Source organism: Lytechinus variegatus, chromosome 2 (genome assembly GCF_018143015.1).
Source record: "Lytechinus variegatus isolate NC3 chromosome 2, Lvar_3.0, whole genome shotgun sequence".
Lineage (NCBI taxonomy): Eukaryota > Metazoa > Echinodermata > Echinoidea > Temnopleuroida > Toxopneustidae > Lytechinus > Lytechinus variegatus.
In genome coordinates this window covers 40,951,908-40,977,569 of record NC_054741.1, presented here as the reverse complement: position 1 = coordinate 40,977,569, position 25,662 = coordinate 40,951,908, and the positions used below count along the sequence as shown (strand labels likewise).

The window sequence follows — 25,662 nt, the reverse complement described above, 5'->3', positions numbered from 1 at the left end:
AAATTCAAATAGAAATAAAATAAGTCAATTCAATTGAAAATTACCTTCAAGTCTTGGTCTTTATTAACGTAGGGGCAGTGATTTTCCGCGATCGCGGAAAACGGACGGAATTCACGGAAAGGGCCTTTTGAAAAGGAAAGTGGCATTTCAAACGGAAAATCACGGAAAACGTATTTTCCCTCAAAATACACAGAATAGCAACACAAATTACTCCAAAATCACAACAAAATGAGAATATTTAATGGCCACAAAACCCCAGAAAACACGATCTCACTTCGCAACAATCATGACAATTCACACATCGCGACTTCACTCGATATCAGCACACTTGATTGTACCCCCGCACCGTACCCGGCCCGGCTGGCCGGGTTGAGCTTCACTGCACTGTACACATATCATATCATTCCAACTACACGGTCGTGTGTTGCTGCCCTCTACGTTTGAAGATGTAACAGCACGATATCGTGGTCTTAAAATCCAAGATGGCGGATTTGCAAACACCGTTGACTGATGATAACGATGTCAAAAAACCCCAAAAATTATCGATGAAATATCATTTCACCGTGAAATAATGCTAATAATGTGAAAGGTGAGGATGTATGCATGCTAAATCTCTTTGTACAAATTTTATATACACCCGCATAGATGCGATTAGGACGGATTCTATTGTGTTGTTGGTACAGTAGCAGATACAAATTTGACCAGTGCGAGTGTACATGTAATTTTGCTATTCAATGTGGAAACGGAATTGCCACTTTTCCGTGTGTACAAAGTCTATGGGGAAACGGAATTTCCGTTTTCTGACATGCTGAAACGGAATTTGAGATTTTCTGAAACGGAAAAGGCGATTTTTTGAAACGGAAAATCACTGTCCCTATTAACGCTAAACTGGAGCAATGGTTACACAAATACTGCTCCCAAACAGTTATCTTCTGACTTCGGAACTAAAGCGAAACAATTCAGGAGCCAACCCACAGCTGCTCCTCACAGTACGAGAGCTGCACACCAACTACTGCACCCATCGAGGGCCAAACTTCGACTAAAAAGTAACCCCCTCCTACAAGTGCAAGACTGTAGGGGAATCCCTAAACACATGAGTGCACAAGGCACTCTTACACAAGATACACACATGTAGTGTATACAGAGACTGCACTACTGTGCATAGGGAAGATGGGGATAGTAGGAGAGAGGGAGAGAAAGAAGATAACAGAGGTAGTCTACTACCAGACTCTAAAAAGGCAGTTTTGTTACATTACCCCCTGCTTAGATTGAAATATCCTCGTTTCCTAGTTAACGAAAATAAAAAAAACTGTAGATTGAAGGTGCAAAATAAACTTTGAAAATAAAACTAAGAGGCTAGCAATTGCCTAACACATGTACAACATACAATGGAATGTATCAATCAGATCTATCAATTCCTATCTCTGAACTTCAAAACATAAGTAAGCAAAACCTAAGCATAGAAATCAATTAAGACTGTCATCAAGCATAAACAACAGAACTGTAAAAGCAAAGTAAAATTAAGCAAAGTAAAATTTGGCAAAGGAATCAATCACATAAAACAGTACTCTTAGTAAAGACCAAACTCTTCATGAAATAACTCCATATAAAACTAGCTTCTAAAAAAAACATACACAATATAAAATACACAAATATATCTCAACATAAGTAACACTAGTACTGGCAGTACTGAGGTACATGTATGAGGAATACTGTTTCTTCAAGGCACTCTCTTGGAATGTAAGCTCCAAGCAAAAGACATGAGTTTTAAATGAGATATTGCTTAATAAATGCATGAAAACATCATCACACACATATAAAAATAAAAACATATCGGATAAATGCATAACATAACGCGATATTGTCACATTTCAGCCAATAAATTCAACTCTGTCAAGTACATAAAATGTAAACAAAGTTAAAGATAACATAATATAAAAATAGTATACATAGAGAAAACATGAGTTGAAAAGTAAAGGAGAGAGAAGTATATGGAATGAAACAAAAAAGAAGATAATTAAAAGAACGAGAGTAAGGATGAAGAAGGACACAGAGAGAATGGGAGAGATAGGAAAATAAGAAAAAACTTATAGACAACAATAAGTGGTGAATACATTTCATTAAATTTCAACAAACAATATTCTAGCACATCCAAGAATACGTTTAATAATAATACACCTCATACATTTTGCCAAAAAAAATATAAACAGCATCTGAGGTTATATATAAAAAAAAATTATCTTCTGCAAGATTGACTATCAGCTGGCAATGATGCATAAAACAAGGCAAGTGAAATATAACTGCATTTTTCTTACAAAAACTAGTAAACAGTCGTACACAGATAAATTAGTTAAAATATCCTGTCCAATCAGACAAAACCAAGGCAAAGTGAATTGAGGTAACAAATTATACAAAGGTCACATAGCAATGAAATTCACAGAATAGAATGAAGATAAAGAAAAAGTATCAGTTTGAGTTAGGAATAGACAAGAAGAGCAGACTAGAAAAGAGTTTAGAAAAGAGAGATACATGGAGAAGGAAATGAAAGGAGAATTCCTCACATTTCTGAGGTTTTCCCCAGCACCTTCCATTTTCTCAGAGTTTTCTTCTGCCTTTGTCTTCTCCCATTCCAACAACTCTTTTTCTAGTCTACACTGACTGATTTTCTCATTTAGTTGATCTAATTCTTTCTCAATATCCCTCTTTGCCATAATTCTACATGAAATGAGGTATGTATATAAATAATACAAATAGCAAAGCTTACTTCCAGAATATGTGCTTATGGATGATAGAATTTGGAAATGATCTCATTTTAATATTATACTAAGTTGATCAAATATAACTGAACAATATTCATTCAATGGAAACTGAAGATCTTATCTATTTTCAATGCATTCTAAACTTTCACGATCATTGAGCAAGCCTTATGCAACTACTACAGTGTGTATAGGAACACATTCGCTCGTTATTATTCTATGTATAGATCTACTGCTCGTGAGCACGATTTTATGAGCATGGTTTCATTGCTCGTGAGTTTTACTCGTGTGGGTTTGGCTCATAAATTTTGCTCATGATTCTTGCTCACGATTACGCTCATGTGCCATTGTGGGTTTTGCCCATGAGTCTTGCTCATGAGTCTTGCTCACGAGTCTTAATGCTCATGAGGAGGCTATTGCTCACAAGTTACTACTTGCTCTGCTCAGGTGTATCTGTACTACTCACTGTGTACAGCCTGCTCTAGTCTATTGTTTACTTTCCTCACTTATGCAGAGCCACATAGGCATCTATTTGAATGGACATGTGTAGGGCACATGAGTACGGTAGCAGGACAAAGTTTGCTTCAATATCTGAGCTTATAGAAAACTGAATAATCTGACAGAATTCATGCTGGAAAATGTGTTGAAATCCCACCGCTGCCACCAATTGTAACCGAAATCACCTTTGAACTTTTCTCACCAGGTTCTTTCACAAAATTATATTGCGTTTTCAACACATTTTCACATGCATTCAATCCTCAGTCTACTCACGTTTTCACAATCTCTGCTCTCGATCATCTGACAACCTTAAATTCAAATAGAAATAAAATAAGTAGTGCTGTAGCTCGGATTGTTTACCGGGCTGAATCCTGCCGAGTTGGCATTGACCGGCTCGGAGCTTTACGGGCCGGGTTTCACTTTGAATCCCTCGAACCCGGAAAATAAACCCGGATTGTTTGATAATATTTGAGGTGTCATTTGTCACCACAATAAAAGTTGTGAAACTATTTTTAACAAGCAATCCATCCACCTAGTGTGATGGTCGAGGGGACAGGTCAAAGGCCAACCATCCCTACTTTTTTTATTTTTTCCCCATCATGATCGGACCTCCTGTCTGAGTTATGGCCTTGTGTGTGAGGGATCGAGATGATATAGCTAGCCGGCTAACGGCGCACATGCACACAGTACCTGCCATGTGATATCGTCTGACTGGTCATGTGATTGGCTGAGAGTAATGGTTTCACTGGGTGAGAATGTCCAATTTGTTTACAAGTAAAGGCCAGTTGGTCCATTAGGCATGGTCATAACTCAAGAAGTTTTCCTTTTGATATTATGACTGTGATGACATGCAGAATATTTCTCTCTCTTTTTGTAAAATAATCTGTCCGGTTTATTGAGATATCTTTTATACCAGTTTTTTCTGCTAACCATAAAAGCCCTCCCTCCCTCCCCCCAAAACCCTGTTGTGTTGACATTTTCCACAAAATCGGTGATCCAAAAATAATAGCTCAGCTGGGAGTGGGTGCAAAACAATTTAATTCCCATTTAAAGGATACATTAAAGAGGGTGGACGAGACGGACAAGAAGAGGAGGGTGCCGTTACCGGGAGAGAGAGAGAAGGGGGGTATGTGTACAAGAGCAAAAAAAACAAAAACAAAAAAACGTGAGAGATGACTAAATGGATGATATGGGAGTAGGATGATATTGGACCGACTGTCAAAGTTTAATATGAAATAAAAATGTATTTTGATTCATTTTTTTATTAAAAATATTTTTATTAAAAATATTATTACCGGTAGCTGAAGGCTAGAATAAGACAGATAAAAATAAATCATACACAAAAAATAGTTTGATTAAAATATTCTATTGCTTCAAAGCAAATATGAAGAATGAAATACGCTCAGAAATTAACTCTTTCTGCCACCTCCACCCCTCCAAAAAAAATCTGCCCTATGATAGACAGAAACAATCTCTGTGAGAGCCTGTTTGAAAATTGGGTCACCAGAATGATAACATAATAAACAATGTGGTTTGTAATCTGCCTCTTGATTTCACACACACACACACACACAAAAATCATCTCAAAGCACATGTTTCGTAGTAAATCACTAGCGGTGCGCAGACTGTGCTGTGGACCGCTGCACTGGTGATGTGAGGAATTGCGATTTGGCCTTGTATGGTCTCAAACTCAATTCCTCTCTACATTACTACTGGATGATATAAACAATGAATTAAATATTTTTGGGGTTTGTATCGTCTTTTGAGAACAAGGTCAGAAGGTGACGTCGGTCACAGATAAGAGTCAAGTAGGTCAAAACTTTGTACTTTTGCATGGACATAAATCAATTTTAGCCGGACCGGGTTACCGGGCCTCTCCGGGTCGAGCTATGATTCTGATAAGATTTACGAGCCGGGTTCGGACCGAGTTGAAGGAACCGAGCTACAGCACTAAAAATAAGTCAATTCAATTGAAAATTACCTTCAAGTCTTGGTCTTTATTAACGCTAAACTGGAGCAATGGTTACACAAATACTGCTCCCAAACAATTATCTTCTGACTTCGGAACTAAAGCGAAACAATTCAGGAGCCAACCCACAGCTGCTCCTCACAGTACGAAAGCTGCACACCAACTACTGCACCCATCGAGGGCCAAACTTCAACTAAAAACTAACCCCCTCCTGGGACTTGACCCGGAATAATTAGATATGGTTGCATATATCTCTATGCATTACCCTTACCTTCTGGGGAAGAGGTTGATATGGAGACCCCATTAAACTATCATCAAAATCATCATACAAATCCTCATCTAGACTGACACTCAAATCACTCTCAGTCACATATCCATTTCTCTCACTTCCATTGATTTGAATTGACTCTGACTCTTGATTACAATAAGTAACATCAATATAAGAATGATCAAAATATAACTGTTGATTGAAACGCCCTTTATCTTGGGCATGCTGGAGACGAGGTTGTGACCTCCGCCTCGGAAAGTTCCGGCCGGCGCGTTTCCGTTTTACACCCTGGCGAAGGCATTTTCCGGAAAAGTAGCCAAAAAGCGACTAGTGAAGAGTCTACACACGTCGCTGGTTGCATGCAGCGTGCGACACAGGCGAGTCCACCACCGCATTCAATTTGCACAGTTACTGATCACAGAGTTCCTCGGCACTTCATGTACAGAGAAAGCGGCAGTCACGAGTGAAATCCGAACATGCTTTTACAGTCGCGTTGTTTATGATAGTTTTTTTTTCTAAAAGTAAATTATTAACTAAATGAATAGAATGACAGACAAAATCAAAATAAACAGATACTTATAATGGAAAGACAAATTGAAGTTTGATGGATTGATAGAAGCTGCCGAAAGATAGATATAGAAGACTGATAAATAGATATAGACAAGATAGACAGATAGATAGATAGAAATAGAGAGAGAGAGAGAGGTGGATAGATAGATAGAAAGAGAGAGAAAGAGGGAGAGATGGATGGATAGATAGATAAATAGAGAGAGGGGGAGAGACAGACTAGGTCGATATATAGAGGGAGATCGAGGGGGAGAGAGAGAAAGAAAGAGTTCAAGTTTCAAGTTCAAGAGAGAGAGAAGGATAGAGAGAGAGATGTTGTAGATAGAAATATGGACGGACAAAGAGAAAGAGAGAAAAAAGACAGACAGATGCTAGAGAAGGAGAGAGATAGAGAATTTGAGAGACAGATAGATAGATGTTAGATAGATAGAAAGATAAAGAATGAGAGAGACAGAGAAGATAGACAAATTAACAGATAGATAGATAGATATATAAAGAAAACAGAGAAAGACAGACAGATGGATAGATAGAGATAGATAGATGTTAGATATAGATAAAGAGGGAGAGAGACAAAAATGATAGATAAGTTTAAAAAATAGATAGATAAATAGATAGAGAGAATAAGAGAAAGACAGACAGTTGGATAGATAGATAGATATATATTAAATAGATAATTAAAGAATGAGAGAGACAGAGAAGATTATTAACAAATTAACAGATAGATAGATACTCTAGTTAAAAAATAGATAGAGGAAATAGAGAAAGATAGACAGATGGATAGATAGATCAGAGAGAGATAGAGAATTTGAGATAGATAGATGTTAGATAAAGAATGAGAGAGACAGAGAAGATTATTAGATAGATAGATACTGCAGTTACATAGATAGATAGATATATAGAAATAGAATTTGAGAGATAGATATATAGACAGATAGAGAGAAAGACAGACATCAGCAAATCGGCAAGGCAAATGATCAAGGCAAACATTCGTATTGAACCTGGAAAGTATAAGCTCAGCTTTATACGGTATGTTCTGCGGATAACTTCGGTGCGGACTTTGGATCGCGCGCCCAGCTGATAATTGTGATCTTTCGCAATCATCACGGACGCTAGTATTAGGGTCCCCTAACACAAAAGTTAACGCTTAATCATACACTTGATTTTTAGGATTGATTGTGCATTACAGTCAATAGAATCAAACGTAGAAAACTGCTCTACGATCAATGCCAAGCTTTGTGTAACAGGGGGGTTACAGGCCCCACAAATCTGCTTTTCGTGTGCAAAATCCCTTTCCGCGACACCCGTACCGCATACATGCATGTATATTACGACTGATGGCTGGAGATATTCAAAATGCAGGACTTAAAATAGATTTATGACATGGAGAAGAAAGTGGTTTTTCATACAAATCGAGAACATATTGAGTGAGGAAAAACTTACTGAATGAAGGCTTAAATATAGATCATTACAGTCCATCGAATCGATATTACATTTAATGTGGATTATTGGTGGATCACTGGCAATTGATTTCATGGATAAGATCAACCTCTCCAGCCGAACATTTCGCATGCGTTGATATGTACACATTATGCGATACCTTTGAACTCGTTTCCTTTTGTTTCTTTGTTTCTTTTGTTTACTCCTTATACACAAACGATATGCCTCTCGCACACGATGTGAGGGGCATTATGTTTTACATTCCCCAGAAATGGGGATTAGATTCAAATTCCGGGGGGACCACTTCCATTGATGAGTGGATACCAGGCATGACCATGGGGTTTCGAAAAGTACCCTAAACATGCTAAACAAGGGAAGCAATTCTTTTCCAGATTATGAAAATGCATCTCTTAACAAGTATTTGGCTTGTGAAACCCTACAAGTATTGAATATATATCTCTTATTTCAGCATTTTAAACATCGTTTTGACACCCTTATAACGTTACATAGGCCTATATACGTAACGTACCTGCCCACTCTGTCCCCTTTTACGGGTGGTCGCTACTGCCCTTATAAAAATCGCCAATGGTATTTGAATGGTGCCGAATGGTAGTTGAATGGTAATCTGAATGGTAAATGGTACGCGAATGGTATTTAAGTGGTGTTTCAATGGTAAGTTCTTAATGGTAATTGGTAGTTTATTTAATGGTAAATGGTATACCATATACCGAATGGTGTTTCAGTGGTATGTGACTAATGATATGATTGGTATGATGAATGGTATACCATTTACCCAATGGTGTCTCAGTGGTATTCAATGGTGTCTCAGTGGTATGTGCTTGTAATGGTATGATTGGTATGATGAATAGTATACCATACATCCAATGGTGTCTCAGTGGTATACAATGGTGTCTCAGTGGTATTCAGTGGTGTCTCAGTAGTATGTGCCTGTAATGGTATGATTGGTATGATCAATGGTATACCATACACCAATGGTGTCTCAGTGGTATACAATGGTGTCTCAGTAGTATATGCCTCTAATGGTATGACTGGTATAATGGATGGTATACCATGCACCAATGGTGTCTCAGTGGTATTCAATGGTGTCTCAGTAGTATGTGTCTTTGATGGTATGACTGCATGGTATACCATGATATACCCAATGGTGTCTCAGTGGTATACAATCGTGTCTCAGTGGTATTCAATGGTGTCTCAGTGGTATGTGCTTGTAATGGTATGATTGGTATGATGAATAGTATACCATACATCCAATGGTGTCTCAGTGGTATACAATGGTATCTCAGTGGTATTCAATAGTGTCTCAGTAGTATATGCCTCTAATGGTATGACCGGTATAATGAATGGTATACCATGCACCAATGGTGTCTTAGTGGTATACAATGGTGTCTCAGTGGTATTCAATGGTGTCTCAGTAGTATGTGTCTCTATAATGGTATGACTGGTATGATGAATTGTATACCATATACCCAATGGTGTCTCAGTGGTGTCAAATGGTGTCTGAGTAGTATGTGCCTCTTATGGTATGACTGCATGGTATACCATTATATACCCAATGGTGTCTCAGTGGTATACAATGGTGTCTCAGTGGTATTCAATGGTGTCTCAGTAGTATGTGCCTCTATAATGGTATGATTGGTATCAATATGGTGTCTTAGTAGTATGTGCCTAGTGGTATATAATATAATCATGTTGGATAATTGTAAAGCTATAGTGGCTTAGTGGTGTTTGCCTAATGAATGCCATTTGTGTTAATGCTGAATGATATGCCCAATTGCATTACCCATTAACATAATTCCGAAGATTTAAAGAAAATATATCAAAGATTAAAAGGTATTTAGAGTTAATTAAATATTTGACCTGTGACTTTTATGCGAGCAGCTTCCCCAAATCAAGTGTAATCGCTCATGATTGTAAACATGGTCTCTTGCATTCTTTTAAATTGTCTTTGTCCTTATTAAGTAAAAGGTCTATATGTGTTTAAATATTATTGATCCAGTGGTTATGATGCAATATTATAAATTTGTTATATTTTACTATTGTACATAAATTTAAATCTGATGCAATGGGTGCATGCAAAAATAAAATCAATCGGTCAATGAAATCTTTTTTGATAAAAAGGGTTTTAATTTTTAATTAATAAGTTTTATTCTATTTTATAATCATTTTGCTTGTTTATGGCCGCTTTTTATAAAAAGAACTATATATTTAGTGTTCCAAGAAGATATTTGCAATCAATCCCAAAATTCGATCAGATGCAAATTTACAGGTGATGATACATTAAATTTATCTAGAACATATCAATTTGGATTTTTTTATGGATCAGTTGCAAGTTTGCAATGAAAAGTATGACTCTCATGATTTTGGAGTCTGAAATTGATTTGCGTTCGATTGCTTCGATTGCAAGTTTCTTGCAATGCCCCATATTTTGCTAAAAATGAATTCACTGTTGGTTGTCTTGGTCCCCCAACCTCTATCAAATTCCCATCCGCAAACCCTGATTTGGTCTGTCTGCAACGTCAAAAGCCCCATCTGACCCATTTGTACGCTATTATAGCTGCTTCCAATCATGAATTATTTCACCCTTTTTTTACAAATGATATTTCCAAAATTCTAATTCTATTTTAGGCTCTAAATATTCTTTCCCACTTGTGGACGGCGTTTATAAAGAGGAGAGCTATTCTATAGGCCGGCATTACTTGATTGAAATGATTTATCCACATGGTCTTGCTCCCTCACCCCTATCAAAATTCCCTGCCGCCATACAGGGTATAGTACAATGTAACAGAAAAGAAATCTACTGAATGAAATCTCAATTTCAATCATTACAAAAGCAAATTAAAAGGGAAGAGGAGTGAGTAAAAAATATATATATAAAGGGGAAAAAACAAGAAAAGAAATAAGGCAAAGAAGAAACGAAAGATTAACAGAAAAGAAAAAAAGACAACGAAAATAAAAAAGAAAATAACATAGAGAACAGGAAAAAAAAGTGAAGGGATCGAAAACTTTTTTCATAGATTCCAAGATCCAAGGGAAACAGTGGCATGCACTCACGCCATCATGGTTTCCAACCCAGAACCAATCGAGAGGAAAAAGAAGACACCCCTGATTTGGTTTTAATTCACCCCCCACCCATATCGGGATGTGTATTTATCTTGGCGAAGAAGTCCCCTCCCCCCATATTTTGTCATAATTTATCCCCCCCCCCCTATGCTTTGGCGAGAGGGGCCGCTTGGCTGCTTGCCAGGTAGCTCTATTATACGTGTTGTTCTCGCACTACGCACGCGCGAACGTCTAACCGCCAAGTGCAATATTTGAAAAAGAAAACTCGATCTACCGGTACTACCGTTTTGCTGTTGATAAGTCCGTCGATAATTCATCAAAAACTAAAGGAACACGGGTCAGATTCGGACAGCGACTTCAAAGTCATTTGTAGAAGGCTATAACAGTAAGTTCTATAACAATTTTCTTTGATTTATTTCTCAAATTGTCTCAAAATGTTAGATGTCGTTGTACTGCCACGACATGCACGACCACTGCACTGCCACCGTCACTGCCCCGTTGGCGCTGGCCGCTGCTCTACGGGCCGGGACGTGGCTTTGAAGATAGGGAGTGCTTATGGTTTATGCTTTGTATTGGCAGAGTTAAGATCGGCGAGCATTGAATAGTAATTCGCTCATATTGCCTGATGTTTATTGTCAATGTTTTACAAAAACCATCTCTGAATACATTGAATTCGTGAATGAATGATTTTTTAATGCTAATGTCAAGACTGTCAAAGTTTTAATTGTGAATAAATAGACCGTTACTGCACACGTTAATTTACTGAAATTGAAAACTTGCCAACAAATATTGCTTTGAAATTAGGCCTATAATTTGTTGTTGTTGTTGTTGATAGATGTTGGTAAATGAGATAAAATGGAGGTGAAACATGGTAAGGGTCCTAAAGTTTAAAAAATGATAAAGGCTACGCAGGTCTATAACTTTGCTACACTGTACACACCACTCATTGCACATACTATTTCAATGGTAAAATGTGCACTTTGTGTGTGGAACTGTGACTGGACGGAGTGACAAACGATTCCTATTCAATTTTTCTACAGAGGCTGCAATAAATATGCAGAGAAAACTGGCGCTAATGCAGTTTTGCACCGGCCGATTACCAGCATACCTCATCACCAAAACTTGTTCCCAAATGTCATGACAGGTCTCTCAGTCACATTTCGATGTTAATATACCCACCGTTTTTCAAAATATTGGGAATGGCTGTATTTAGTCTTCGATCTCGACGTCGTTGATCTAATCCGTAGACATCACTTCGCGGATCTCTCGGATTCGCCGTAATATTTATATGGACTGAAGTTAGCAACCAAATCATGCTAACATGTGGCAAACAAACTGCCAGCATGCCGCATGCGAATCTTTTGATCGCATAACTTCGGTCCATATCAACATGACGGCGAATCCAAGCGATCCGCAATATTTTGAAAAGTGGTGGGCATATTGTGTATTGATCTCAAAATGTGTGTAGACAATTCTGGTGGGGAGTTTTGCTTGAAGTTGCATGCACAACGAACAATTGTCCATAGACTGTGTACAACGGATAGATCGTCTCCGCACAGCGATTCGAAGACCGCTGATTGGTCAATAGCGCAGATCACGTCATGACCACGTGGTCCCAAAAATAATTCCTTTGGACTGCGTGCGGAAGTATCGATAACGATATCCAGTCATGTTGTGTACACGGTAAATGGTCTTGGTTCGTGATCGGATCGCTCCGGTATCGATCGAAAATTATCGAAACTGCAATTTCATGCATATTCACGCGACGCTCCAAAACCCGGAAGCCAATTGACTTTATGCACGTTGCGATAGACTCTACAAATTCCAAGGAACACGATGACATATAGACGCTAATTCGTAAGATTTTGACGGAAAAGCAAGAAGTATTCAAAATTCGCTTACCTGTGCGGTATCGGTGAGAAAATAGATCCTCCGAGAATACCTTTCATAATTCATATAAAATATAGGAAAATTGAAATTCTAGGTCGATTTTGGTACGAGGTGATAGGGAATTGCACACTTGTTTTGGTGGAATTCTGTGTGGGGAAACAAAAGGCTTGCACTGCGCATGCTTACTATATTTTCATTCATAAATTGGTTCTCGGCAGTGGCTGGATGACGTCATGTAATAAGCAAAAATGTACACGACCGCTACGTTCACGCTCCGCTATCCGTTGTACACAATTGTTCACTGTGAGTTGGCTGGTGTGAAACTGCATTAGTGCCGGAGGGTATTCTTAGATCCTTTCATGGGGCTAGGCATATCAATTTTTAAAGTAAATTTTATCCTCTTTTAAAGTTAAGTTTGTCCTGTGATCACATTTTATCTGTTTTTATTTATTTACTGATCAAAACTTGCCTAAAAAACGTCTGGAGTTCATCCACTGGCATATGATTGTCCATGAACGGATCCATGATTTCTCAAAGGGGGTAGTGGGGCACATTTTCCCAAGGAAACTTTAAATAACAAGCAAACCAAAAAGGAGATCCTCTTGTATGAGACAATATTTTTAATATAAATATTTGCTGTAACTTTCGAAGGGGGGGAGAACACTTGTGTAAGAAAGCCACATTTTTATCAAACACATCAACTATTGCTCTCAAGGTGGGGGCACAGGTCAAATGTGCCCACTTGGATCTGCTTCTGCGATTGTCAATACCAGAAAAATGGAATTTATGTCATCGATTACCCTCTTGAAAATTGCTGCTCTAGAAATTTGATTTCAGATGACATAGCTATTACTAGTATAAAGCATGCACAGTTATAATACAGCCTTGTCTGAACTACGCTGAAATACTATCACATTTCCTTATTTTTATCCTAAATTCTGGGCTGGTAATCAGAGGTCCATGAAAAATATATATATATTTTTTTTTCTATTACTATATTAGTATTCTATTTTTGTTTGTATCTGCACATACATGCAGATTTTACAACACTTAAATTGATTTTATTTCATTTTCAAAGTTTGGACGACGGATACACTGGATGATAAGGTAGATGATCCAGCCTTATCTTGGAATGACACGACGGGTGTTGAACACAGAAAACGTACCGTGTACAAGAAACAATTGGAGTTTATGAAAGGTAGGTGTGTAAGAATTTTCTTCAGTAGAAAAAAATGCAAAGCTTCATGAGATAAAACAGATTGTATTCCTGCAGTGGCATAGCTGAAAAAAAAACCTTGTCAGGAATGGTAAAAAATCCTTAGAAAGGACAAATGTCATCCCTATTTAGAGGAGCACACGTCTTTTCTGACACCCCCCCCCAGAAAAAATCAGTATGTTGGCTGAGGGGGGAAGGGTGGACACTTTTTCCCCAGGTATTCATTTGTTGTGGTATTTGTCATCATTGGGGCAACCTCCCATTATATAATAGGTTATTGTCTACCCATCTATGGTTAAACATAAATTTATTTATCATATTTTACAAAATGTTTTGTTGATATTTGTTAATTGGTATCATTCAATTGAATGGTAGAGTATACTGCAAATTTCTCAATATATAAAAAAATATATGAACTTCTAAAGAAAGCTTAAACACATGACAAGCATTCATATTTTGAACCCTTAGCTAATATACTGTCCTTTGCATTGTTTTCATCCAATATTTCTTATTACAGCTTCAAGGAATTAATCCTGCCGGGTACCCATTCACTTCATCTGGGTCTAGTGATGCACAGTGTGGATGAAATTCGGGCTGAAGGAAAACACACCATGGCTAGGACTCAAATTCACGACCCTCTGTTTGAAAGGTGAGAGTCAGAACCACTAGACCACGACGTTCCCAGCTGATGTCATATCCCCACTTGTTCTTTTGTATTTTATTACAAGAAGTCGCGCTAATTTACATTTTGTCCTCCGAGAACTATAAAAAATGGAGTGAAAATTTATTTCAAAGACATGTCCACCCTAACAAAAAAGTTGATTTGATTAAAAAGAGAAAAATCAAACATAAAAATCGGATGAAAAATAAGAAAGGTATGACATTTTTAAGTTTCGCTCAATTTCACTTAATAGTTACATGCACATCCAGGTCGGTATGCAAATGAGGGAACTGATGACATCACTCATTCACTTTTCTTTGTTTTTTAAATATGAAATATTATAATTTTCTCCTCATTGTCCTATGAAATAAAGTTTTATTTTTATTTTTTATTGTCAAATCTGTAAAAAAATTGAAATATTGTACAATTCAAACAATGAAAACCAAAACAAAAAGTGAGGGTCTTATTTTGCATCCGATTTAGATGAAATATTTTGCATGATGCTTGCCTGATTTTCTCTGTTGATTCAAAACAATCTTTTCTGTGTTGGACTAGACCTTTAATGTGAAGATATGCATTGCTGGAAATAATGATATGATACTTGGGACATATCATACACACATGTATGAAAATATGAAATAATTATTTCATTTTATAGAATAAGCCTAACAAATATTCCTGACGATCGTGTGTACATTGGGTTAATTTTTTACCAAAATGTTGTTAAATTTCAAATTCAATAACTTTGTTATTATCAGATTTTAATGAAATTTTCACCAGGTTCTATTACTGATTCATTCTCTCCCTACCAAAATCTCCCCTTTTCTCATGCTTTCTTTCTATGGTCCCCTTCATTCTCCTTATAACTATGTTATATGTAAAGTGTAACCGGTCGTCCAACCAATTTGATTGAAGGGCTAGAGGTACTCGAGACTGAAAGCTATGTGATATAATTCAAAGTGTACATCAGACAAACAAAAAACACTGAAAATCTCATCCAAATTTGTTTAGGATTAACAAAGTTTTGACGAATTAAAGTTGTTATTTTTTGCTAAAACTGTTCTCTGCAAGTCCTCATGAATATACAAGATCACAATTTATATATTTTTTGTATTATATGAATTTAAATTTTGTCCAAGCTCGGTTGTAAAAAATTACGATTGACTACTGATTTACTGTGTAAGACAATATAACACAACAAAAAAGAGGGAAAAGAAATAAGTGGGTATCTTGTATATATTATTTTCTATATATTTTGCAAAAAAGGTCTCTATTTTTCTTCTGTTTTTTAGTTTTCCAAATTGAATAATTTTCTTTCCTTATTTTCCTTATATTTTTTTTCTATGTGTGATATATTATTTATTTATTAATGTATCATTATTGTATTTATGATAAACTTTTGGCGTGTTTCTACATTAAATCATTAAAAACGGTTTATCTTTTCCGGACTCGAATTACGATTGACTACTAATTTACTGTGTAAGACAATCTTTCTCACACATATTTAACACAACAAAAATAGACAGAAAAGAAATAAGTTGGTATCTTGTATATATTATTTTCTATATATTTTGCAAAAAAGGTCTCTATTTTTCTTCTGTTTTTTAGTGTTCCAAATTGAATAACTTTCTTTCCTTATTTTCATTATATTTTTTTTCTATGTGTGATATATTATTTATTTCTTAATGTATCATTATTGTATTTATGATAAACTTTTGGCGTGTTTCTACAGTAAATCATTAAAAACAGTTTATCTTTTCCGGACTTGAATAACCTTATCGTTCTTAAACCAACCTGTTTCTACAGACTGAATAATCTGATTAACTTGCATTTCGCGTCGCAAATACGGTGGAAATCGGAAAATTCAACCTATAACCTCACATTGCATTTTGGTATGTCAAAAATTGCATCTCGTTAGGAAAATTTTCAAAATTCATGGTAGATCTCACTCATTGTAGCAGGTACACGTTTCGCGATCAGCTGGCGAGATAAAAAACGGCCAGAATATATGTTTACTGTGAGATCGCACTTCTTGGTTCAAGCACTTAAGCCAGACACGTATGCTATTTTGCCCCGTGTTTTTACAGAAAAGTTAAACGGATTAACATGGCAATAACCACCTCCCAGAGAGATGGTTATGAGAAACCGTATTTTGCGCGATGCAATTTATCAATAAACCGCATCGCGTCTGTTTCTACAGGAAAGTTATCAGGGATTCTGGATACTTAGGCGGGTAATACCTTTTAATAATTCTATGTAGAAACATGCCATTGATATATCTTTTTAGGTGAAAAGAAAAAAAGAGACCAATTTGGGAGTACTATTTTCCCCCCTTTTGGGGATATTTCATTTCTTCTAGGTGTGGTACCCTTTATTCATTTGGCCATGTGAAGGCTATCACACATTTTGAGTTTAATCTTCGAAATTTGGTGTTCATTAGTTTGTTGTCCAAACTCTGTCTTACATGTAAATTTGTTTATAGGAAGATTAACATAATTTGTGGAGTGCAATCATTGATCTCTTGTGGAGTCGCACAGTCACATGTATTCATAATATGGTGCTTTTATGCCATACCTGTCAATACTCTTTTGTACTTGAACTTATTAGTAAAAAAATGTTTATTAATGTCGTTGAAAGCAATTACACACAACAGATTTAACATCAAGTTTATTGTATTACAAGTATCAGGTTTGTATGCAGAACAGTGGTTTTGCCAAGTACTCAATCCATGTAAAAAGCAATATGAGAGAACAGGTTTATTCTTGGAAATGTTAGCCTTCATTTGTTGTGTTTTTCAATCAAACTCTGTCTTGATGCATGTTTACTTTTAGATAACAAGATTGACAGAGTATAGATATCAACGAGTAGCTAAGTCATATATATTAATAACTTATGTGCTTTAATTATAAAGTCTATACTTGTGAATACTCTGTGCCATTTATGCTGTACTTAAACTTCTTATAGTAAAAACATTTTATTGACGTAAGTTATTGAAATAAGTAACTGTTTTCATTTTTTTTTCTTGTGTATACTTATTCCATTATTAAGCCTACCACTAACCCCAGAGATATGCTGTTCAACAATGGTCTACCATTCACTGTACTTTATTGGCCTACTATACATTGCACATCGTTGTTCTACTGTCTACCATTCAGTGTAAACCATTGGTCTACCATTGAACTTGTGGTCTATAGTGTATGACCAATGGTGTTATTTGAATGGTTGACTAATAGTATAGTGTGTATGACAGTGTTGTATGGTAAATGGTAGGTCAATGGTGTACGGTGTATGGTAAGCCAATGGTGTATGGTAAGCCTATGGTGTACGGTGAATAGTAGTTCAATGGTGTATGGTAGGCCAATGGTGTACTGTAAATGGTAGGTCAATGGTATACGGTGTATGGTAGAATGGTGTAAAGTGAATGGTCAATCAATGGTGAATGGTGTGTGGTGTACGACGAATGGTAGTTGAATGGTGTATGGTGAGCGGTGAATGGTACGTGAATGGTGTACGACGAATGGTAGTTGAATGGTGTATGGTGAGCAGTGAATGGTACACGAATGGTGTACGGCGAATGGTACGCGAATGGTGTACAGTGAATGGTGTACGATGAATGGTACGCGGATGGTGAATTGTACACGAATGGTGAATGGTACACGAATGGTGAATGGTACACGAATGGTGTATGTTGAATGGTGTATGGTGAATGGTGTAAGGTAATTGGTAGGCCAATGGTGTCCAGTGAATGGTGGCTGAATGGTAAATGGTAGGCCAGTGAATGGTGGCTGAATGGTGAATGGTGGTCAATGGTAAACCTGTCTATAGTGGCCATATGGTAGATCAATGGTGAATGGTGTTTGATCAATGGTATATGAATGGTAAATGGTGCTCATGAATATGGTAATAGTAAGGTCCGAATTATTTAAATTAGTTTGAATGGTATACCATTGAGGCTTGAATGGTATACCATTGGTGTATGGTGGGTGCTGTGCGAATGGTATTCCAATGGTATATCAATGGTGTATGATAAATGGTAGTCAATGGTATACCATTCAATTTTTTTTATAAGGGTGGTATCCACTAATCAATGGAAGTGGGCCCCCCGGGCGGCCTCTCGAGCTCTAGGAGTCAAATGTGGCTTTGGAAAGTCGTCCTCAATCGGATAAATCGCTGTTACCATAGTAGCAACCAGAATTTTGCACACGAAACGCATATTGAATGTTTCCGTCGCAGATGCGAAACGAAAAAAAATCTTATGTCACACAATTTGCATTGCAGGACTGAGTTTTACGACCATGATGACGGGCCCAAAAAGTCCCTTCCAAAGTCAACGACCGTTGTAAATAAGCGTCCGCGTCCTCAAACGAAAGGTCGGGAATGTAAACAAACGTAGACGTAGACTCTTCACTAGTCGCTTTTTGGCTACTTTTCCGGAAAATGCCTTCGCCAGGGTGTAAAACGGAAACGCGCCGGAGCGCTTCCGGCCGGCAGCTTGCGTTGCGTATGTTGAATAAATGCTTAAACATTATACCATTGTGACTGGGTGTCCATCTGTTAGATGTCTCTTAATAATGGCGTGGTGGCAGCGGTGGGATTTCGTACTCACCATTGATTCATTTTGCGATGGACTTTATGCGTTTTCTTACAGTCGAGTCGGTCGATAATGCCAATGTCGTGATAGGTGGTTAATGTTTGCTCGCACTGCTGTAGTCCCATTTATAGCCCGTTCCGATGGCTTTTCCCCGCGCCTTTCGCGCGTTTCCGTTTTACACCCTGGCGAAGGCATTTTCCGGAAAAGTAGCCAAAAAGCGACTAGTGAAGAGTCTACACACGTCGCTGGTTGCATGCAGCGTGCGACACAGGCGAGTCCACCACCGCATGCAATTTGCAGTTACTGATCAGAGCACAGAGTTCCACGGCACTTCATGTACAGAGAGAGCGGCAGTCAGGAGTGAAATCCGAACATGCTTTTGCAGTCGCGTTGTTTATGATAGTTTTTTTTTTCTAAAAATAAATTATTAACTAAATGAATAGAATGACAGACAAAATCAAAATAAACAGATACTTATAATGGAAAGACAAATTGAAGTCTGATGGATTGATACACTTAGAAGCTGCCGAAAGATAGATATAGAAGACTGATAAATAGATAGAGACAAGATAGACAGATAGATAGAAATAGAGAAAGAGAGGTGGATAGATAGAAAGAGAGAGAAAGAGGGAGAGATGGATGGATAGAGAGACGGAGGGGGAGAGACAGAGAGGTCGATATATAGAGGGAGAGGGGGAGAGGGAGAAAGAGAGAGAGAAGGATAGATAGATAGATAGAGAGAGAGAGATGTTGTAGATAGAAATATGGACAGACAAAGAGAAAGAGAGAAAAAAAAGACAGACAGATGCTAGAGGAGATCGAGAGATAGAGAATTTGAGAGACAGATAGATAGATGTTAGATAGATAAAGAGGGAGAGAGACAAAGAATATTAACAAATTAACAGATAGATAAGTTAAAAAATAGATAGATAAATAGATAGAGAGAATAAGAGAAAGACAGACAGATGGATAGATAGAGAGAGATATTAAATAGATAATTAAAGAATGAGAGAGAGAGAGAAGATTATTAACAAATTAACAGATAGATAGATACTCTAGTTAAAAAATAGATAAATAGATAGAGAGAAATACAGAAAGGCAGACAGATGGATAGATAGATGGATAGAGAATTTGAGAGATAGATAGATGTCAGATAGATCAAGAATGAGAGAGTAGAGCGACAAATTAACAGATAGATACTGTAGTTACATAGGTAGGTAGAGAGAGAGAAATAGAGAAAGACAGACAGATGGATGGATAGATAGAGAGAGATAGAGAATTTGAGATAGATAGATGTTAGATAAAGAATGAGAGAGACAGAGAAGATTATTAGATAGATAGATACTGCAGTAGATAGAGATAGAATTTGAGAGATAGATATATAGACAGATAGAGAGAAAGACAGACATCAGCAAATCGGCAAAGGCAAATGATCAAGGCAAACATTCGTATTGAACCTGGAAAGTATAAGCTCAGCTGCATTTGCAAGTAGGTCTAAGGTATATGTTGTGCGGATAACTTCGGTGCGGACTTTGGATCGCGCGCCCAGCTGATAATGTAAACAAACGTAGACGTAGACTCTCCACTAGTCGCTTTTTGGCTACTTTTCCGGAAAATGCCTTCGCCAGGGTGTAAAACGGAAACGCGCGGCCCGGCAGCCGCTTAGTCTGCAGGGACAGACCCTGATTGGAACTTTGATCAACAAGTGTGCCTCCACGCAAAGACTAGCACATACAAAACTTGCTGTTCCAATAGAGAGCCTTCAGTACACAAGGCATGAGTAGGCTGCACATTCAGACCCTTATTTCGAGTGAAGGGTTTGCCCAGCAGACTAGCAGCCGCTGAGCAGGGCCAGATCGACGAGGCTCTATCCCTTTAATCGTTGAACGTCAAACAGGGTAGCAGCAACTCCCATCTTTTAACGTTGGTCTGACGCAGCCAGAATTTGAACCCCTGAACATGCACGGTTGTGAGACGGACGCTCTACCAACTGAGCCAACACACCGGTTATAGGAATATATATTTGATATATTGCTCGTAGATGTTAATTAGTGCATTGGGCCAGTAATTCTAATTAAGGCACTGACATTGGTTGAAATGGAAAATTACTGTCGTAAATGAATTCATCAACATAGAAAACATTAGAAGAGCTGTATTATATGTTTTCAGGCCGATGTAGACAGTACTTTGACACAGAAATCTATTTATTGCAAATATATATTTGTAGTGACTTGACTATATCTTCATACTATTTTCATGTATATATCATACTATTTTCCTGTATATATTTTCATTCATATGTCAACATAATTTTATAAGCCTATATTCTCTGTCTTATTTCCATGTAAATTTCTCTTCTACAGTTTGTGTCAAATGCAGTGCATTTCTACTGCATGCATATTTTCTGCCTAAATCTTACAAACAAACATCTTCCTTTCACTTTTACATAATGGACTTGGAGCAAGGCAACCTGGCATTAATATACCTGATTTATTGTTCTGGCCTTGCTCCCCACTGCACTTATACTGCATCTACACAGATGCTCTTTCTTCTCTCTCTCACTCTCTCCTTTCAACTTGCTTTTTGTCTCTCTTTTGGGTGTGGTCTTCATACCCCCTTTTTTGTGATGCTGGCAAAAACCAACTTGCTACTTTGCCACATCACCACTCTACTCTCTGTCTTCGCTCTGACAACATCTCAACGTCAGCCTGCTTTTGTGGAGCACATGCCCACCAGAGATCCTACAATTTACTCTTCTACAGATTTATTTTGCTTTCCTCTACTTAAATCACATCTCTTGAAGTCTGTTCTCTGCATTTAGTGAGGCCTTGCTACTTCGCGAATTATATACTTCTGCAACTGTGATTTCTACCCTCTATACTTTGCATTTCATATACTTTTGTAAATTGTAAATATATTTGGGACTTGTGCAATACTTGAGCGGCAACTGTCAGTGAGGTGATATCTATCTGCTCTGCCATCCTTTCCATCAGTTAAATCGTAGGCGTATATAAGGTAGGACACAATCTTTCCTTTTTTTCATTTACATAATTAGGAAAGTGACAATCCTAATTTCCTAAATATTAATCAGCGCATTGTGCTAATTAAGCTAATTATAACAATAACATTGTTTAAAGGAAAAAAGATGTCACAAAAGAATTCCTCATCAAACTATAGGATAGCTGTATTATTCATGTATTCGGAATTTTCGATATAAAATGACAAAGGAATATGTATTGCACATATATGTTAATTAGCACATTATGCTAATTATACTAATTACGACAATTACATTGGTAAAAGGGGGAAAAAATAATGTCAGAAATTAATTCCTCGTCATAGAAAACCATGGGATAGCTGTATTATTCATGTATTCAGGAATTTTCGATATAAAATGACAAAGGAATATATGTATTGCACATACATGTTAATTAGCGCATTATGCTAATTATACTAATTACGACAATTACATTGGTAAAAAGGGGAAAAAATAATGTCAGAAATTAATTCCTCGTCATAGAAAACAAGCATAGGGTAGCTGTATTAATCATGTTTTTGGACATTCTCGACATGAAATGACAAAGAAAAATATATTTTTATATGTATTACACATATACATGTATATGTGTTAATTAGTGCATTATGCTAATTATGTTAATTACAGCAAGTACATTGGCTAAAATTTAAAAATAATGTCATAAATGAATTCCTCGCTATAGAAAACCCTAAAAGGGATGCATTATCTACATATTGGGGATTTTGGGGATAGACATCCACAAATACGTATATATTACACTATTACACTTATGCTAATTAGGCTGATTAAGATCATTGCATAACTTAAATTTTTAACTTATTGCTATAAATCGATTCCTCGTCACAGGACCTCTTAGTAAAATGACATTATTTATGTTTTTAATCTTTCTAGCTGGTTTAAGAGAAGTAGCATATTACATATCGTAATATGCTAATTAGATAATTAGGCTAATTAGGCTAATTAAAAAAAATGCTCAAGGTTGCCAAGGTGGCAACCAAGCTGAATTTACTTCAATAGCCATCTAGAATGCAAATCAACAAAAAAAACTTGTACTTAACAACTTTTCCAGGTATGAAAAATATCTACTGGACTACAGTGTAGATTGCGTGCGGTTGTGTGTGGTGGAAACTCGCCAGTGTCGGACTCTCAATAACCAGCGACGTGTGTAGACTCTTCACTAGTCGCTTTTTAGCTATTTTTGCGGAGAATGCCTTCGCCAGGGTGTAAAACGGAAACGCGCGCGCGGTGTTCCCCGAAAGACCCTTTCATGCGTCAGGCGGGGCCCCGATCTCTGAAAAAGGTACCGCCGCGGTAACTAGAATCTACTTTCAACGAGCTAATTCAGACTAATGACTGTTGATCATCATGTCCGATGAAAATGGAAAAAGGACGAGTATCCAGACCATTTTAAGGGATAATTTTACCAAAATTAGTGAGCAAATTGAAGAATTCCAAATGACACAAGGAGAATGGCGAGAGTTGATGAAATCTCACAAGGAGTATCACATGTTTGACAACATCATCACAATGCAACCAGAGGCAGAGTCTAAGTTTAGTATGGGATGTCTATATTTCAAAGCTCTTCTTTGGTTCTTTGTGAGCTTATTTCTGACAGTGTTCTTCCTTTTCGCGCTGTTTTCAAATGGAGTCATTTCGGAGGATTCTTTTCTGGGTTCTGTTCATTACCACATCTCCAAGTTTTATGTTGAAACATATGATGGTGCGTTTCTTGACAAAGAACATTGCATTATGCCGCTCCATGAAGTTGTTCAAGATCTATTCCGACCTCCCATTTTAAACTGCAGCATGTGTGCAGGCATGACTTCAGTAGATATACGCACCAACCTAACAACCGATGAGTTCAAGGCAAAATATGCGTACTCTAGTCGACCTCTTCTTGTGACGGATGGAATGGATGGCTGGACAGCTTTAGATACCTTCAGTTTTCAATTCTTTCAGGAGGTGTATGCAGTAGGCAGTAAAGCACTGAAGAGCGCAGAAGATGACTGCCAGTTCTTCCCTTATAAAACAGATTTTGAGAAGCTTGGAGATGTGTTTAACATGACAGTTGATCAAGCTTATTTGAGAGATGGCTCAAATTCTAAGCCATGGTACATTGGATGGTATGTCGATCAAGCTTATTTTGAATTTGGTTTATTTCAATATGATGATTTTTTTTTGCATAGCCATGCATTGGCATGGCCTAGCCTAACCCAGGGAGCTCCGGCCTGCGAAGCGGGCTGGAGCCTAGGAGCTCACCGTACATTTACTCATACTCGCGGGACTTATTCTGCCTTCAGTTCTGGTCACAATAACTTGGAAAGAAAATTGTGAAAACAGAAATTATGCACTTACCACGATTATATGGATGAGCATTGAAGATCTATCATTTGGCAGTATCCTGACATCGAGGCACAGACTGGAACCTAAAAAAAACGAAAAGTTCTGTCTCGATACCTCTTTTTCTACCCTAGACCAAAAGCTTCGGTCTCTGTTATGTTGGTTGTTCAGCTGAACTCCTTTGGCTTCACTCACCAAATACAGAGACCGAAGGGGACTCAATGGCCATATGTTTATGTACTTAAGATCGGATAAAACGGGGAAGTGAATTTGCGCGACAGCCGAGGAAAGTCACTGTTTTTGTTCCTTTTAACTTGATTTTTCTCTGTTTTTTGGCAATTAATGCCAAGAGGGAATATCAATTTGCATTTTGGTCGCGTTTATTTCCAAAATTTTTATTCATTAAAGACAAAAATTGAAGAGCCCTGACGGGGGGATTTTGCATTGCAAGTCCCCTAATGGTGGCTGCATGATAGCGAGCTGTCTGTGTACGAGGAGAAAAAAAAAAAGTTAAAAACTCCTCGAAACAGACGGCTGCAGCTGTCATCCATGTAATCGCGGTAAGTGCATCATTTCTGTTTTTCACAATTTTCTTTCCAAGTTATTGTGACCACAATCTACCCTAGTCCCGTGATGTATGTGTAAATGCACGGTGAGCTCTTGGGCTCAGGCCCGCTTCGCGGGCTGGAGCTCCCTGGGTTAAGCCTAGCCTTGAGGACTCCATGTCTGATATTTTAAAAATATTTTGACATATACTTCTACAGACATGGAGCCTTGACACTCTTTCCATAGAAGGTGCAGCGAGACCTACACACCCAGATGGATTTCCCAAGGAAATCCATGGCTAGAGGGTGAAATTGGTTTGTAGGTGAATTTTATTTAACTATGAACCTTCATGTGCCTAATGCGTATAAACGGATAAAAATTATTTCACTATAAATGGCGAAAATGAGACATTTCTTACCCGACCGATCTCCTGTAGATCTCTCTATCCATTGTCAACAAAGCAAAGACAATAGACCTGACCCTTGAACCGCTTCGTTATAACATACATCCGGTTAGCAATGCCGTTTTGAAGAACAGTTTACAGATAAAAATTATTATTTCACAAGTACTAAAATTTACTACGTGATTATAAATAATAAGTATAAGCTACTAATTATTTATAATCACGTAATAAATTTTGATATTGGTGAAATAATAATTTTTATCTATAAATCGCTCTGATACTTTGAGTAACAAAGGTGGGATTATTAGCCTTGAGGACTTACGCTGCAGGGAGACCTACACACCCAGATGGATTTCCCTAGGAAATTCATAGTTAGAGGGTGAAATCAGTTTGTAGGGGTGA

The 25,662-nt window shown here is 37.4% G+C and overlaps 1 protein-coding gene and 1 long non-coding RNA gene across 2 annotated transcripts; both read left to right on the top strand.

The window, feature by feature from the left end:
• The first annotated feature begins 10,920 nt into the window (after positions 1-10,920).
• On the top strand, positions 10,921-14,215 carry LOC121409460. The gene is made up of 3 exons (XR_005969153.1): positions 10,921-10,961; positions 13,545-13,664; positions 14,200-14,215. It is a non-coding gene; the product is annotated as an uncharacterized LOC121409460 (long non-coding RNA).
• A 9,002-nt stretch (positions 14,216-23,217) lies between these two features.
• LOC121406810 lies at positions 23,218-24,305 on the top strand. The gene has a single exon (XM_041597680.1). It carries the CDS (start codon positions 23,337-23,339, stop codon positions 24,303-24,305), a length of 969 nt encoding a protein of 322 aa, XP_041453614.1. The 5' UTR covers positions 23,218-23,336.
• Positions 24,306-25,662: the final 1,357 nt, after the last annotated feature.

Excerpts from the sequence above, each read along its gene's own strand:
- LOC121406810 (XM_041597680.1), top strand. The coding sequence starts at position 23,337 with ATGTCCGATGAAAATGGAAAAAGGACGAGTATCCAGACCATTTTAAGG.